The sequence below is a fragment of the Hippocampus comes genome, unplaced genomic scaffold, assembly GCF_001891065.2.
Source record: "Hippocampus comes isolate QL1 unplaced genomic scaffold, H_comes_QL1_v1.1 scaffold46, whole genome shotgun sequence".
In the NCBI taxonomy this organism is placed as follows: Eukaryota; Metazoa; Chordata; class Actinopteri; order Syngnathiformes; family Syngnathidae; genus Hippocampus; species Hippocampus comes.
The window spans coordinates 576,030-592,671 of NW_017805780.1; the positions used below are offsets into that span (position 1 = coordinate 576,030).

General features: G+C 48.0%; 1 protein-coding gene and 1 long non-coding RNA gene across 3 annotated transcripts in view; one reads left to right on the plus strand and one right to left on the minus strand.

Moving 5' to 3' along the window:
- smg1 (SMG1 nonsense mediated mRNA decay associated PI3K related kinase) overlaps nucleotides 1–12,924 on the plus strand; it is a 28,558-nt gene extending 15,634 nt beyond the window's left edge. The window contains exons 35-64 of one of the 2 annotated variants that reach the window (XM_019884859.1): nucleotides 83–263; nucleotides 392–553; nucleotides 665–879; nucleotides 987–1,141; nucleotides 1,272–1,494; nucleotides 1,619–1,865; nucleotides 2,459–2,688; nucleotides 2,870–3,115; nucleotides 3,244–3,382; nucleotides 3,522–3,631; nucleotides 3,871–4,089; nucleotides 4,207–4,400; nucleotides 4,489–4,661; nucleotides 4,855–5,134; nucleotides 5,225–5,497; nucleotides 5,626–5,860; nucleotides 6,033–6,244; nucleotides 6,342–6,498; nucleotides 7,449–7,638; nucleotides 7,727–8,001; nucleotides 8,223–8,432; nucleotides 8,608–8,745; nucleotides 8,983–9,135; nucleotides 9,221–9,400; nucleotides 9,710–9,940; nucleotides 10,027–10,238; nucleotides 10,319–10,419; nucleotides 10,641–10,814; nucleotides 11,068–11,174; nucleotides 11,900–12,924. In XM_019884859.1, the coding sequence (XP_019740418.1) occupies nucleotides 83–263; nucleotides 392–553; nucleotides 665–879; nucleotides 987–1,141; nucleotides 1,272–1,494; nucleotides 1,619–1,865; nucleotides 2,459–2,688; nucleotides 2,870–3,115; nucleotides 3,244–3,382; nucleotides 3,522–3,631; nucleotides 3,871–4,089; nucleotides 4,207–4,400; nucleotides 4,489–4,661; nucleotides 4,855–5,134; nucleotides 5,225–5,497; nucleotides 5,626–5,860; nucleotides 6,033–6,244; nucleotides 6,342–6,498; nucleotides 7,449–7,638; nucleotides 7,727–8,001; nucleotides 8,223–8,432; nucleotides 8,608–8,745; nucleotides 8,983–9,135; nucleotides 9,221–9,400; nucleotides 9,710–9,940; nucleotides 10,027–10,238; nucleotides 10,319–10,419; nucleotides 10,641–10,814; nucleotides 11,068–11,174; nucleotides 11,900–11,977 (5,700 nt within the window). In that variant the 3' untranslated portion in view covers nucleotides 11,978–12,924. The remainder of the gene's footprint in view (nucleotides 1–82; nucleotides 264–391; nucleotides 554–664; nucleotides 880–986; nucleotides 1,142–1,271; nucleotides 1,495–1,618; nucleotides 1,866–2,458; nucleotides 2,689–2,869; nucleotides 3,116–3,243; nucleotides 3,383–3,521; nucleotides 3,632–3,870; nucleotides 4,090–4,206; nucleotides 4,401–4,488; nucleotides 4,662–4,854; nucleotides 5,135–5,224; nucleotides 5,498–5,625; nucleotides 5,861–6,032; nucleotides 6,245–6,341; nucleotides 6,499–7,448; nucleotides 7,639–7,726; nucleotides 8,002–8,222; nucleotides 8,433–8,607; nucleotides 8,746–8,982; nucleotides 9,136–9,220; nucleotides 9,401–9,709; nucleotides 9,941–10,026; nucleotides 10,239–10,318; nucleotides 10,420–10,640; nucleotides 10,815–11,067; nucleotides 11,175–11,899) is intronic. The other variant, XM_019884860.1, reaches the window with a different exon arrangement.
- Nucleotides 12,925–16,149: 3,225 nt separating this feature from the next.
- Nucleotides 16,150–16,436, minus strand: LOC109524770 (uncharacterized). The gene is made up of 3 exons (XR_002170008.1): nucleotides 16,399–16,436; nucleotides 16,267–16,328; nucleotides 16,150–16,188 (listed from the first exon to the last, which is right to left on the minus strand). It is a non-coding gene; the product is annotated as an uncharacterized LOC109524770 (long non-coding RNA).
- Between the last annotated feature and the right edge of the window lie 206 nt (nucleotides 16,437–16,642).

Here is a 16,642-nt window from a genome sequence, read left to right on the forward strand (position 1 = left end):
CCCTATCTTTTTATTTCCTCCTGACAGCCAAGAGGTAAAAGGAAGCCTGCCCGCTTATTTGGGTCTCTTTCTGTTGTTTCAGCTACCTATTGATGAGGACGACCCCAAACTCCTGCTGTCCTGTCAGAACAGCAAACAGAGTAATGATGACATGATCGTCATGGCAACCCTTCGTCTCCTCCGTCTGTTGGTCAAGCACGCCGGGGAACTGAGAGAGGGGCTTGAGCTAGGTTTAGCCTCCACGCCGACAGCACCCTGGAGGGGTATGTCGAACCGAATCCATTTTGTGTGCGATCTGGAAGTCTTGACTCGTTTGTTTGAATTTGTTGAAATGTTACGATGATCTGAAAATCTTGTTTATTAATATTCTGATTGTCTCTCTGTCACTCAGGCATCACGCCACAGCTCTTTTCACGTCTCAATCATCCCGAAGCATACATACGACAAAGTATATGTAGCTTGCTCTGCCGAGTGGCCCAGGACTCCCCACATCTCATCCTTTACCCTGCCATTGTGGGCTCACTCTCCCTCGGAGGGGAGGCTCAGAATTCAGGCAGGGCTTGATGTAGCTGTTGATTGCTCATGGCTCATTACATTTCCTTGAACATCCCTATAATATTGACGACAATGGCTTGTTTTAAAACGCTGAATCTGCTTATGACAGGGAGCAAACTGCCATCAGCTCTGCCAACGTTTTTGGGGAGCATCCAAGGAGAAAGCCTTGGCGGAGAGGAGGAGCAGCCGGAGAGTGGTGACAAAGGTGAAATTCCAGAAGAGCTGGCTGCATTCTGCTCCAGTCAAGACCAAGCCATGATGCAGGATTGTTACAGCAAGATAGTGGAAAAGCTGTCCTTAGCAAACCCGACCATGGTGCTTCAGGTAATGGGCTTTCACAGCTTGATTACATTCTGACATTGATCATTGGGACCTTTCCCCCCGTCCTGATCATCTCAATGAGGTTCTAACCCGTAGTACGTCCTGTCCAGGTCCAGCAGTTAGTCGGTGAGCTACGCAGGGTAACCTTACTGTGGGACGAGTTGTGGCTGGGCGTGCTGCAGCAGCAGCACATGCATGTTCTGCGTAGGATCCAACAACTGGAGGACGAGGTGAAGAGGGTTCAGAATAATAACACGCTCCGAAGGTAAGCTGGGTGCTCCTCTCTGGGGAGTTTAGCTTCTTTCCACCAACATGACTTTTCATACAATGTCTACATTCGCAAAGGCAAAACGACGGTAAGCCCGAGGTATCTTTTCCCCTTTGTTGTGCTTCAGGGATGAGAAGATCGCAATAATGCGCGAGAAGCATTCTGCTTTGATGCGGCCTGTGGTTTTTGCCCTGGAACATGTCTGCAGCATCACATCGGCCCCAGCGGAGACGCCGCACGAGACCTGGTTCCAGCAGACGTATGGCGATGCGATCACTTCTGCCCTGGAGCGATTGAGGAACCCCCACAACCCTGCCAACCCCGCCAGCAGCTGGCTCCCGTTCAAACAGGTGTGTTTGACGCTGATCTTCTGTTCTTCATGCCTCGCCGTCAATTGCGTACTACACTCCTGATTTCACTCATATAACGCGCACAGTCAACTGAGAGAATTCATGACAGCAACCTCTGTGTTAGATTATGTTAAGCCTGCAGCAGCGTGCTCAGAAACGAGCCAGCTATCTTCTCCATTTGGATGAGATCAGTCCACACCTGGCATCTCTGACTGGGACAGAAATGGCCCTGCCGGGCGAGGTGTCCGCTTCAGACGCTGTCACCATTCAGAGCATCGGCAAATCCATCACCATTCTGCCCACCAAGACGAAGCCGAAGAAGCTCTTCTTCCAGGGCTCTGATGGTCACAACTACCCGTACCTTTTTAAAGGTAAAGACCAGTGTAACACTTGTTCCTAATTTGATGGTACATACAGCTCAGCTGCATCTATGAGGAGGTGTACGGTATCAGAAAGCTTCCAGGGCAGGTGTGACAAATTATATATTTCAAAGCCCCAACTGCAAGTTTTATCCTTCCAAGTAATAAACGCATTCCACATCCACTTCATAACGAACGACCAACTGATTTTCATTTTTAGATCACCTACATTTTTTGAACTTCAATTTAAACTGCGCTTAGCAGCGCTACTGGCTGCTCTTGAAAACGTGAGTGAGGTTTCAGACAAATCTCACACCTTAGACTGTGATGTAAGAGACGAAGTAACGTTAGAACCACCAAATGACATCCAATGAATTTCACAGGCAGCTTTTCAGGTTTTTATTTGAAGCTGAAAATGAGGGCGTTCAATTACTGCAGAGCGGACAAAGCCTTATCTTTTCAAATGAGAGAGACTGCAATTCAGAACACGCTTTATTCTAAAATGGCTATCTTACAGACTTGTGACTTCTTGCGTGTTGCAATGTTATGGCATTGACGAGTGTGTCAAATGATTTGGAACCAAGTGATATTGTCCTGTCTCTCAGGTCTCGAGGATTTACATTTGGATGAGCGCATCATGCAGTTCTTATCAATCGTAAACACCATGTTCACCAAAATTAACCAACAAGAGCAGCCTCGTTTCCATGCGCGCCATTATTCTGTCACTCCCCTTGGAACACGATCGGGACTGATCCAGTGGGTTGATGGAGCCACACCCCTCTTTGGCCTCTACAAGCGCTGGCAGCAAAGGGAGGCTGTGCTGCAGGCTCAGAAGGTAACATCGACTACAATCTTTTACTACTATTTGTATGCTATGGAATTATTTTATGACTGCAACAAGACAGAAGTGATGGGGTTTGGTCCCAGTGGCTATCCCATCGAATCAATATTTGTTGTGCCTAATTGCGTAATAGAATGCAACGTTCTTTTTTTTTTTTTTTTTTCCCCTGACCCAGGCCCAAGACTCATTCCAGCAGCAGCCAGTGCCTCTTGTACCCCGCCCAAGTGAGCTGTATTACAGTCACATTGGTCCTGCCCTGAAAGCAGTTGGGCTCAGTCTGGATGTAACGCGGCGAGATTGGCCCCTCAGTGTGATGAAGGAGGTGCTGAAAGAATTGATGGAAACTACGCCTTCCAATTTACTGGCCAAGGAATTGTGGTGTTCATGTACCACTCCCAGTGAATGGTGGAGGGTCACTCAGGTAAACAATGTTGCCGGTTTTTCATGAACTATTTTTTTATAGTTTCTCTCTCTTTAATAGCTGTACAGCGTTGCACACTTGTTTTGGATTTTTAGCCTCATTACAATCATTTCCTTCTTTTTTTCTAGTCTTACGCCAGATCCACTGCTGTCATGTCGATGGTGGGATACATCATTGGCCTTGGGGACAGACACCTTGACAATGTTCTCATTGACATGACCACTGGAGAAGTCGTGCACATTGATTACAACGTGTGTTTTGAAAAAGGTAAGGACATCAAATCATTTCAGTTCCTTAGATTACGTTTGATGTCTTGGTGCAGTTGGAAACAAATGTCCACGTGCACTAAAATGAGGGCTTTACTCTGCATTTGTTCCTTTTAACATCGTATTTTTCTGTGCTTTAGGAAAGAGTCTTAGGGTCCCAGAGAAGGTCCCCTTCAGGATGACGCACAATATTGAGAGTGCACTGGGAGTTACCGGGGTGGAGGGCATCTTCAGGCTTTCTTGCGAACAGGTGAGGCTCACATCTTGAAAGGAGTAAGTTCACAGTAAATGTCTGCACAATTGCCCGTCATGTATGGCATCTGAGATGCTGTATATTGTTTAAGCTTGTCACACGGTGGTTTCAATGTTGTCTTGCATCGTCCCCTGTATTTGTTGATTAATCGTTGCGTAACTGTTCTGGGCCGTCCACGAATTTAGAGTGCAAAACATTGCCGATAAGAAGGTTCTAAGTAGAATTTCTGCCTGCAGGTTATTCAGATGATGCGCCGAGGCAGAGAGACCCTCCTGACCCTGCTGGAGGCCTTTGTCTACGATCCCCTGGTGGACTGGACGGCCGGGGGGGAGGTGGGCTTTGCGGGTGCAGTGTATGGAGGAGGAGGCCAGCAGGCTGACAGCAAACAGAGTAAGAGGGAGATGGAGAGAGAAATCACACGCTCGCTCTACTCCTCCCGAGTGGCGGAGATTAAGGTAAGACCCAAGATGAATTGCAGAAGTCGAGAGATTGCATGATTGGTTCCCCCATGGTTGGGCACGTCATTGTTCTACCCCACCCCCCCAAAAAAACAAAATATGTGCTTTGCGAAGGTCAACTGGTTTAAGAATCGTGATGAGATGCTGGCTGTCCTGCCACAAGTGGAAGAAGCTGTCGAAGAATACTTGGTTCTCCAGGATCTGCTTTGCCAGGGAGAGAAACTACAGGCCAAGTTGCAGGAGGAGTTGGCCTTCCTCGAAGCGGCAGAGAACCATCCAGAGCATCGACTTGTCACTCTGGAGCAAAGGTATGCACAGCGCACCGTTCGTACTTTTAGAATCTTTTCGGTTTTGAATAGTCATGCTGCAGCTGTCCCCCCGTCTCCTTTTTTACAGGTACTCTGAGCACAACCAGTTCCAGTCACGGCAGAGGACTGTGCAAGAGGCCATTCAAAGTAAGCTGGCTGACATGGATCAATGGATTTCCCAGTACCAGGCGGCGTTTTCCAACCTCGAGACGACTCAGCTGGCTGCTCTGTTGCAGGACATCAGTACCACCATTGATTTGGGTTAGGAGAATCCCATTTATTATCCATGTCACGTATTGATTTTTCCACCATATAGAAATATAGGAGAATATTCAAACGCCACACAGAGTGACAGAAGCCAAGAACCCCCCACACACACACTTAGAAAGGAAATCACACTTCCAGCAGTCGTCCAAATATTGTTCAATTGGGTTTTAATTCCGATGCTCCCCAGGTCCTCCCAGCTACGTGCCAGCGACAGCCTTCTTGCAGAATGCGGGCCAAGCTCATCTGATCAGCCAGTGTGAGAGCCTGGAGGCAGAGATGAGCTCCTTGCTCCAGCAGCGCCGCGGGGCCCTTCGTATTTGCTTGGAGCAGCTGCACAGCTACGCGACAGTCGCTTTGCTCTACCCAAGAGCCAACCTGCTGCGCCATCGAACCCACCAGTGGAAGGCCTGGTTGGAGGAAATGCTGAGAGTCATGACGGTTGAGCACTGTCAGCAAATCTACAGACAGTAAGCTGAGCGCATTCACGAAGAGCTCGATTCCTTCAAGAAATACTACCCCAGCGTAGCCTCTGAGCTTGTCTCTTTCTTCCTGCGCAGATATGAGGTCCTGTTTACCCCTTCGTCCAACGCAGCCACCTGCCAGTTCATGTCCAATGTGGAGCTGGCGCTGCAGCGCCAAGTGGCTGACACCAATGAGCGTGTGATGCATCAAGCTGAGCGACTGAAAGCTGAAGGCACGACGGCAGCGGCGTGCGAGGAGCAGCTGAAGGAAATCGAGCATTGCATCGGGGTCTTTCTACGAGAAAACGGCGAGTCGGGTTCACTCAGCCTAGCTGGGATCATCACCTCTGCCCTCTGCTCACTCTGCAGGTGCAAATGCCGAATGCATACCTCGCAAATCATTGAAGACATCTATCATGCCGGTTGCAAACCGCGATGTCTTCAAAGTGTCGCTTAGCCGCTAAAACGGAAGGATAGTTGAAAATGTCGTTTTGTAGGCGCAATCTGGTGATGGAGAGTGCGGCAGCCAGTGCCGGAGAGCAGCTGGTTGACCTCATGTCCCGAGATGGAGCCTGGTTCTTAGAGGAGCTCTGCAGCATGATCGGCAACGTTAGTGCCTTGGCAACGCTGTCGCAGCGCTGCCCACTCCTGCCTAATGACCTGGAGCTGCCATCGCCCTGCACCACCATTCAGGCCATTTATCTGGCCAATTCAGTCTATACCTGCTTGCAGGTAATTCCGAGATACCTGCCCGCAAACCCACCCGTGTTACGTTCTCAATTTGTAGATGATCTCGCTGTATCGTTTGGAAAAAGGAGATCATCGTCTTTGTCTTCATCTCATCTCAACCGAATTGCAGTATGCTCCTTGCAGACGCTACTACTTGCCCACTTTTCCACTGCAGGAATTGAACACCAACTTCCGTCAGATCATCTTTCCCGAGGCTCTGCGCTGTATGGTGAAAGGAGAGCCCACGCTGGAGTCCATGCTGGCAGAATTGGAGCAGCTCGTGGAGCAGAGCTCCGATGGTCTTGGCTTGCAGGGCTTGGTTGACAGTCTGTTGGCCACCACGGGGTTAGACCAGGACGGACACAACCAATGTCTGGACATCACGAGGTGAGCAGCGGCCATTGAGGAAGTTGATGAGACGCAACATCAGGTAACGTGTTGCAAATGACAAACATTGCATGTTGTGTTGTGTTGATTCACTCAGGATGTTGCGCGCCCAGTACTCTGAGCTCATCCAGCCACGCTGCATGGATGGAACTGGCCCGGACTCACCAAAAATGTCTGCTGGTCAAATGCTCCTGGTGGCCTTTGATGGAATGTTCACGCAGTTAGAGACGGCCTTTGGACAGCTCACTGACAAGGTTTGAGCCTCACTCCAAAGGAAGTAGTCAACACAACTTGTATGGACAGTTTTTCGATTGTTAGGTCGTTTAGCTTTAGGTACCATGACGCTCAACACATTTGCTGATTTGATCGTGAAGCATCGTTGTTCGACCCCAATCGTAGTCAATTTTCAGTGGTACCTTGATTTTGGGCCCCAAACTACTTTCACACTGCACGCTGTGATGCCCAATTTGGACTTTTCGCTAAATCCAATCTATTTATTGATGTACGTATTTGGGAGGGGGGGGGGCGCTTATACTCATTTGCATTACAAAAACAATGACAACTTCAAATGTGAACGGAACGCGTCTGTGATGTGACACGCATGTACAGAAAGCACGACGTGCGCCCAAATAAATGATGTCACGCGGCGGCGCTGTTTTTCGGGCCTTCTTTTTATCATTCGATGTCACCAGAGTATAAGACGGGAGGAGGTAAAGATATTGTCCCCCGTCTCCTCATTTAACGGGGACTCCTATTAAAGATCGCATCACTGGCGCGCATAAGTGAGCCATCAAACATGGCTGAATTACCGCTGTCACCACTTCACGCTTCGTTTCAAGTGGGATTCAATTCAAGTCGAGTGTAAAGACAGCGACCGTTAGTCAAAACAACGGAGCACGTATTGGGCTTTTGATGGCATATAGGTCGGAGGGGTACGGATGAGCGATCATACTGCAGATGCATTGCATACACATATAAAAGAGCGCCCCCCCCCCCAAAAAAACGTTGTACAGTCCACACCGCATGAAAATATTGACTGATATCATTATTGTCATACAGATGACTGCATTACTTGTGTTTGTTAAAAATGAAATCTTACAATATTAATGGGTGGGCGGTGCGGGATCGAGCGCTTTCACAAAAATCCGCTTTGTCAAGAATCTTGAGCTTGGAGCCACCCTTTTGATCTGCTGCTGACCCTCAGTTGAGTTCGCTGGAAGTGCCGTCGGCGTGGAGGAAGGTGGACGTTCTGAGGGAAGCCCGCGCTGCGCAGCTCCACTTCTTTGACAGCCTGACTCAGCGGCAACTGATGGAAGAGGTTTTCTTCCTGAAGAGACTACAAACTATCCGAGATTTCTTCCGAATGTGCTCCTGCTTTGCTCAGACTCTGTCTGGTGAGATTTGTTAACCGCTCAAAGGATTTGCAACGGAGTCCGAAATATGCAGCTCATCCTGGTTTTGTTCTTTTCCCCGCCCATCAAGGGCCCCCTCCGGATGAGCTGTTGACCTCCAATGGACCGGTCGGGTTAGGAAAGCCGTTGTACCGGCAGCCTAACGCTACCGGCTCGAGTGGGGCAATCATCAGCGAGGAACAAATGACCCGCCCCATCAAGGCTTTTACAGCTGAATTTGTTTGGCAAATGCTGATGGGTCTGCCCAGCCAAGCTCTCGGGCTGGCCCTCTGCAGCGCCATGTCCGCTCTTGGGCTGGATGTCGTCGCCCAAGTTGAGGCGAAAGATTTTGGAGCGGAAAGCAAGGTACGAGCTTTTTGCATGCAATTTGGAATGCGGTTCCTCCCGTACAACCTTTACAAGTTGCCATGAGCGATGTAACACCAGTCGTTCTCTGACTGTCAAGAGTCGTGTCCACGTTTTTACCAAATTGACAGGAAATACAGTCACATTTTCAGAGCATCCACAAGATGACATGGAGAGCATTTGCGGTCACTTCTCTTGTAAGAAAGGTTTTGCTTTGGAAGGTGTCTTTGGACGAACTTTGTAAGAAGGCGGCTGAGCAGAGCCTGGCATCGGGCCGCGTCTCCCAGCTGCTGCTAAACAGAGCCACGGTGCTGGCCGCTTCTTACGACACAGCCTGGAAGAAGTTGGACCTGTTGCGAAGGTTGGATGGCAACCTGGATGCGGCAAAGGCGAGCCTGCAGAGGATTCAGCTGCATGTTGCCATGTTTCAGGTACTCGCTGGAAAACGCTGATACGTTTTTGCTCCTGTCCCTTCTCGCTGCTTGTAACGAGTCAAGTCACAAAGGGCACCGTGGTCTCATTTACCCGCCCGGTACCACTTTTCGAACTGCTGAAATTAGGAACCGCCACTTTGGAAACTTTTGTCTCGGTGTGTCTTTCCTCCAGTGGCAGCATGAAGACATCCTGGGTCCCAATAATCAAACACTCAGTGTCAACATTCCCCCTCGCGCCGTCATTCTCGGCAACATGAAGAAGAAGCTGTACAAGCTGAGTCAGGATGAAGGCGCCATTGTCGCAATTCAGGTTTGGGCCGTGACGTATCGTGTTGTTTCTCGACTGGGCCTTTCAGTGACGTTACCTTCAACTCAGACATAACCGATTTGAAGCAGAATGGGGCAGCAAAACAGTAAAAAAGGCTTTTTTTTTTTTTTTAAACACCTCCGCTTTGAGAAAATGACGCTTTGAAATGTGTATGATTTGCTTTAGTTAGCTCTGATCGTGTTGAGCAGCAATCCATCTTCACTTACCTACTCGATTCAGGAGAAGCTTTCCTCACTGGAGGCTAGCATTGAGCAGCGCCTGAAATGGGCTGGCGGCGCCAACCCAACACTGGCCCCGGTCCTTCAGGACTTTGAGATGACCATCAGGGAGAGACGCGCCACGGTGGCCAGAGAGAACCAGCGCGCAAGCCAGGTGCCGCGGCTCCACGGGCCTGTTTGTAAAACCTGTCGGCGAGTAGCGCAGCGACGGCTCATTTTCAAACGATCTGGCCTCGTAGGTCACCTTCCTGTGTTCCACCATCCTGAACTTCGAAGGCCTTCGCACCCGATCGGCGGAGGCGCACAACATGGATGCCGCCCTGTTTGAGCTGCTGAAGCGCTGCCAGCAGACCTGTTCCTATGCCGCCCAGTTTAGTAGCACGGTGTCCACGCTGGAGCTCGAACTGTTGCAAAGACTGGTGGGTTTGAGCGCCCATATGATTAGCCTGACATGATGTATGACACTTAACTTGTAATGGCCCCGAACAACCTTCTTTAGGTATTTATTTTCTTATTGAAAAGATGATTGGCATCAGCCAGTATTAGCTAATCATAATTGGCCAGAGTTTGGCAGGTTAAGCGCAGATGTATTCCTGCTTTTTCATGAGACGATAAAAGCTGTTCAGTGGACGAGTCGCTCAAAGGGGCGCCCTAGCGCCGTTTGTTTATTCTCTCTTACTCCACTCAATGCGATACGCGTCTTTCCTGAGCTCATGTTGACCTCGCAGCAGAGTCCGGTGCCGGACCTTCCGATCGGCAGCCCCGAATGGTTGACATGTGCCCAGAGACACCTGGAGGAGGAGCTTAGCACGGAGCAGCGGACGCAGGAGGAGCGCGAGCAGCAGTTGGAGTCCTGTGCCGAAACGCAGCAACTCCTCGTCGACTCCATTAAAACCATTTTGTCGAACCACAACCGCCAACTGGCCGATGTCAAGCACCTCCTCAGAGCCATGGCGAAGGTGCCGCCACGTCTGTTGATTTCCATCCTTGCGTTGGTCGAGCGCTCAGAGTCCCACCGAAAGCTCCGTCTGTGTCCGGCGTACAGGATGAGGAGGCGGCGCTGGCCGATGGCGAAGAGGTGGCTTACGAGGGCGGCGTGCGTCATTTTCTGATGGAGTACAAGGCGTGGCAGGACAACATCCAGGTGGTCTTATTCACGGTCATTCAGGCCAGCGGGCAGCCCCGCAATCGGGAGCAACTGGACTCGCTGGAAGAGATCCCCGCCACTGTCAAGGAGCTCCAGTCCCAGAGTCAGAGGTTGTCCCGGCCGGCCTTTATGCGCAAGGGTTCGCCGCTGTCGTTCAGCTGTTAACTCTCTCGCGTTTGCTTCACGGCAGCGTGTATAACGGCCTGGTGGGCTTTGCCTCCCCACTGGTGACGGACAGAGAAAACGACTGCGCCAGCCCCGTGTCAGCGGCACAGACGAGCTTCGCAGCTGGTACGTGGAATTGATGCAACGCACAGCCGTCAGACACAGTGGAGACGTTTTTCGGGGGGGGGGGGTTGTTTGCATTTACCGATGCGTGGTCGTCTCACTTGGCATTGCATTGTTTCCTCTGATGTCAAGATTGACAGGAATGTCGCCATTTTCAGTTTTGACTCCGGAAGCGAGAAATATTTCATCCCGTACTCGAAGCTGAATTTGCTTTTGTGCTTCAGCTGTTCGTTGCAGTGGGTTGAAGACCCAGCCGGAATCCATGTCCCAGAACGCACGCAAGGTCCTGCCACGCAACCCGGGAACCCCCACCGACACCCCGCCCAGCACGCTGATCAACAGCAAAGGCCTCAACCCCAGCCCCAAAAGGGCTGCGCGAGACCCCAAAACAGGCAAAGGTAGAAAGAAGCGCTCTACACTCACAAGACAAGGGTCATACCGAGGCCAGAATGCATTGAGCTGATTTTTCTTTGCCGTTCGGCAAAGTGGCGCCTTGGGATACTTTAGAGCAGAGGTGTCCAACTCATTTTACTAATCACCTCGCTCGGGCAATACGGCTGCCACCCGCCGCGCTAGAAGCGGGAGCACCGACTTGCGTAGCTCCGTTTTCTGCTGCCCTCCCTGCAGTTCACCTCCTCCTTTTGCCCGCAGCCGTCCAGGAGAGGAACTCGTACGCCGTCAGCGTGTGGAAGAGAGTGAAAGCCAAGCTGGAAGGCAGAGACATGGATCCGAACCGGAGGATGAGTGTCAGCGAACAGGTTAGGCCTCTCGATTCTTGCAGTGCCAAATGGCCTTCATCATCTTGCCACTAACTGGAATTTAGCCTTGGTGCTGTTCAAAGATGATGGGCGCACAAATGGTGCTTTCTCCAAGCAACCTTTCATTCATTTCGTCAAACTTAAACTTGGACTTTTTAAAGAAGACAAACAATGGGTATGAATCAGTCTGTTGCCGCAACAAATGGCCGTGTGGAAACATTCAACGCCAGTTCCGGGTTCCACAAAATGAATGACGTTCAGCACTTTGTAGACAGCGGTGGTTGTTTTCAAGTGATCGAGCAATACACTTGAGTTGGTGTTGACAGATGTAGTAGCTGAACATTTTTAGAGCTGCTCACCAACGCAAGTTTTCATAATAATTGATACATCAGAGAAAAAAAACATTCTAACCAAAATCCCCCCCCCCCCACAATTAAGCAAAAAAAAAAAAAAAAAAATAGGACTTCATTTCAAATTGGCAGTGCAGAAAATGCACAGTCATGGTTCAGTCACTGGTTTGGTCCGTATCGTGCAGTGTTCAGAAAACACTGCACACAAGCTGTTCCCCAGCTGGCTGCAGGCAGCAAAAGGGGTAAATAGTTGTCTTTTCACAGCAACACTCAGCCCATGCGCATGAACTGATGCCGAAGCCCGCTCAGATGAGCGGCAAAAGCTTTTGGCATTTGCCGGCCAAATTAAACGGCTGTCCAACCGTCTGCTTCCAGGTGGACTTTGTCATCAAGGACGCCACAAACTTGGACAACCTCGCCCAGCTCTACGAGGGCTGGACCGCCTGGGTGTGAACGCGGCACCGGCGTCTTTCGCGTCTTTTGGTTCAGTGAAGGCTTGGTGATCCACTCGAATCCAGCGGTTCTCGGGTGTCAGAACAGCAGCACCGGGCCACACTGCGAGGAGGAAATGGAAAGCGGAAGCTTCGCCCGCCCTCCCGACCTCCTGGGCACCCATACCGGGATAGCCACCCCGTAGCACCGCTGCCACCACACTCCGCAAACATGGGCGATCGGGCCAACGTAACGCTTAGCGGGTCTGCCGCCCCACCTTATTTTCTGGGGCCCGACCGGGCAAAGTCGCGACGGATCGGGGGAGGGCCGGGAAGGGGGGGTCAAAGGCCTCCTCACCCTCACTTTTGCAGCCCACGGTCAACTTGTACCCCCAAAAAATCACCGCGTCCTGTTGAGCTCGTCAAACACGGCCCGAGTTCAGGGTGAAGCAGGAAGTGAGCCGTTTCCCCCCCTGAAGCACACCGCCGTCACGCTGCGGGTGTGGGGCGGGGGCGGGGGCTTCTGCGGCGCCCCCAATCTCATCAATGGCTCATTTGCATTGCTGCCCCCGTTCTCTTGAAACTCAGCGGCTACGCGATATTGACGGCCCCGAGGGCCACAATGAAGAGAATGAAGGTTCCTCAGGATTCATTTGAAGACTGAAACGAGAAAGGAAAAGAGAATCCAAACTGTACTTTGGTTGATCAAACCGTCGTCAGACTTGACCCAATAAAAGATTGTAATTTGGGTCGGATGGATTTGCTCGCCGGAATGGTTCTTGCTGCCCTTGTGCTGAGTCACAAGGTGACACTGCTGAGACGGGACACGAAAAGGGGAATGTGGTTGGAGGAGGCGCGATCTCCATCAAATATTTCTCCTGTGTGCATCGTGATTAGTCTGTGTTGTGCTCTGTAACAATTTGATCCTTCTTTACAAATAATCTAGTGTAAACCGTGGCCGCCCCTTTTTTTTTTTTTTTTTTTTTTTTTTTTTTTTTTTTTTTGGGACTCTTACTCTTCTAAGTAGAAGCGCTTACTTTCACTCATTTGCAGCAGCTGCCTAAGCCCAAATGCTTGTATTTTATTCATCTGACTTTCTGCTTTTACATTTTTAGTGGGAGATATGCTTTTTGGTGATGGTGAATATGCTTCCTTAAAGCTTTTACTCCATTTGTTTGACTCTAAATAAACGTTGAATTCCTAAGTCTCATTTTGTAGATCATGCCAGTCAACTAATGTAACCGCTGAGCATAAAAAGATGTGAAATGAGCAGAAATTTCGACAACGCAACAGACAAAAAGTAATCAGTAAAAAGGTGCTGAATTTGCCAATCAACTTGTCTAGAAGTGCAACAATCAAATTGATTGACAGCTCATCAGTTATCAAATTAATGACAGTGTTTTAACCATTGATGACTGAAAGACTTTGTCTTAAAATTGTCCTAAATCCTTTCAATGTTAATTTTCTCACAATTCATGAAAGCATCCTGATTAGAACCGGTTGAGAAATTTTGACATTTTATTTTTAATCAGAGGTGCAAGTAAACTTCTAGACGGGTTTTTTGGGTGCCGATTTTGAATCCTTACTCTTCTAAGTAGAAGCGCTTACTTTCACTCATTTGCAGCAGCTGCCTAAGCCCAAATGCTTGTATTTTATTCATCTGACTTTCTGCTTTTACATTTTTAGTGGGAGATATGCTTTTTGGTGATGGTGAATATGCTTCCTTAAAGCTTTTACTCCATTTGTTTGACTCTAAATAAACGTTGAATTCCTAAGTCTCATTTTGTAGATCATGCCAGTCAACTAATGTAACCGCTGAGCATAAAAAGATGTGAAATGAGCAGAAATTTCGACAACGCAACAGACAAAAAGTAATCAGTAAAAAGGTGCTGAATTTGCCAATCAACTTGTCTAGAAGTGCAACAATCAAATTGATTGACAGCTCATCAGTTATCAAATTAATGACAGTGTTTTAACCATTGATGACTGAAAGACTTTGTCTTAAAATTGTCCTAAATCCTTTCAATGTTAATTTTCTCACAATTCATGAAAGCATCCTGATTAGAACCGGTTGAGAAATTTTGACATTTTATTTTTAATCAGAGGTGCAAGTAAACTTCTAGACGGGTTTTTTGGGTGCCGATTTTGAATCTGCCCTCTTTTTTTTGGGGGGGGGGGGCTGGGCATCACGTGTTAATAGTAATAATCGAAAATGTATTATGTATTTAGGTAAAACAAGAAATGAAAATATAGCCATCCCCAGTTAAAATTTGCCAATGACCGGTGTTACCTTTTGAGGTTTAAAAAAAAAAACCTTTTTGCCCAATTTCTGCCGTTACGGTCCAAAGTAATTGAAAGAGAATCACTTTGCCTTTTCCTGCACTGTCATTGTGAAATGTCTTGTCGTTGAATAAATGGATGCAAATGAAATGTTTTTGTATCCGACTAATCGATATCTTAATCAACAGATGAATCCAATTCCTCATGATTTGCGGCCCTAATCTCGTCTCTCTATGAGCTATGCCCGTTTCAAGACCTCAAAGACAGACCGACTCGTGTTCTGCGGAGCCCCGCGGGGAGCGCGAGGCTGCGCACTCAAGGTGGACAATCGGCCTCTTTGTGATGCCCACCGCTTGTGGTGATGGGGATTTTCGGCTCTTTTCGGTGATCCGGTTCATTTGGATCGGCTCAGTGAAAAGAGCCGGCCGGTTCTTTTTGGCTCTCAAACGGCTCTTTTAACTTTAGCTTTTCTTTTAAATATTTATGACAAATTTAGCAGACATTTTGATAAATGACTTGGTGAATTAAATCTTGCACTCTACTGACTGCAAATAGCAACAATTATCAAGCAAAGAAATGGCTTTTTACTTATTTTATTGAACATTAAAAAGGCTCCAAACAATAAACAAGCAACAAAATTAAACTTCAACCAACAACAATCAAACATGCTGCATCATCACAAAAATAGTGAGTATTAACTGCAATAGCAGTAGTGAACAAAACATAAGCTACTCCTTGCCTTATTTTAACAAACATAAGCTACTCCTTGCTTTATTTAAAATTTGCAGTCAACAAAACAAAATACTTCAACTTAGAATACTTCAATTTGTCCAGTCTTTGAGAACACCCTCTCTGACGGGACAGATGTTGCTACAATGCTACTCTCCATGACTTTGAACAAACGGGGGTAGACGGAAGCTCGGTATTTCCACCAGCTCAGTGGATCAGCTGCCCTTGAAATCTGTGGTTCTTCAAGATATGCCCCAATTTAGTGTTTTGTGTTTTTGCACGCTTGGCTAATACTGTACTGTAAATTACATTCAGATTGCTTGCCAAACGACTTTGTGGTTTCCCGGACAGTAGGGGGCGATATGAACTAAAGACATCCAATTCACCAAGAAGAAGAATAAGTACAAGCACAAGAACGGTACCACTTCCGGTTCAATGAGCAAGTTTTTCCACTGTCCACAATCCCTGTTCTCAGTGAGTAATTTTAACATTTTAAACTGACTTCGCAGTTTATCTCTGTCTATACACTCATTGTCTACATTGTAGACAATTGGGTAGAGTTATTACGACACGTTGCTCCTTTAATTTTGCTGTTGTGACTCACTAAGTCACTGAAAGTTATCATGTAAAAAACAACGTCAGCAAAGGGGGCAGTGAGCGAGCACGCCGCCGACAAGTAGACTTCAGCTGTCAATCAAAAAGCAATCGCTTCAATTCCAAGTTCAGACCAATCAGATTGCTCTAGATTTGCATAACCACGCCCCAAATATCCACCAATCAGAGAACGTCTTATTTGCATAACCACTCCCCCCCTTTCCACCAATCACAGCATGTTATCGTCATGCTCCACCCACTTTCACAGCTATCAGCGAATCATCAGCCATCATTCCAGCCAGGCCACACCCACTTTCCTGGATTTTTCTGCCTGGAAAAAAAAAATTTGGGGAAAAATTTTTTTGAAAAAAAAATTCAGAAAAAAGTTTAGAAAAAAAACTATAATTAAAAATAATTTTGTTTAAATTTTGTTTTTTTAAAGTTAGATTGTGGTGATGTGTTTAAAAATGAAGTTGAGTTGAAGTGTTCTTTGTAATCAAGCTTAATTTCTTTTGCAGAGTAGACAATCACAAAAGCAGAGGATAAAGTTGCAAGTTGGATGGCAGTCTGCTTGTTGCTTGGCGGCGAAGTGGTCAGCTCTTGAGAAGAACGTGGGACAGGTGTGTTGACCTGAGAGGAAAGGCATCCGTGAGTTACACGCAAGTCAATTTCTTGTGCAGACAAAGATGTGTTGGGCATGAAACATACCAGGGAGATAGACTCTGTGTTGGGTCTTTCGAGAGCAGGAAGCCAATCATGTTTACTGCTGCCTGGGGGAGAAAAAAAAAAGTCAAAAAAGTAGTCATGATGGTGCATTGAACGAGTGTAAATGTCTCCTACTTTTCAGGCTGGCCCAAAGTTTGACTTCAGCACCTTGCGAATAACAGAAAGAAGAGCAAAAAGTGTTGCCTGCAGATCTGTGCTCGTAGGTGGACTCTGGCGGTGAGCAGGTTACTCCCTCTTGTGGCGCGGATGACCCAAGAACAATCTTCCTTCAGCTCTGAAAAATGAAATGAGGCTTGTTGAAAAGAGACTTCTTACCAGCTCGATTCGCCTGATCACCACGCGAGGTCTTTTACCATTC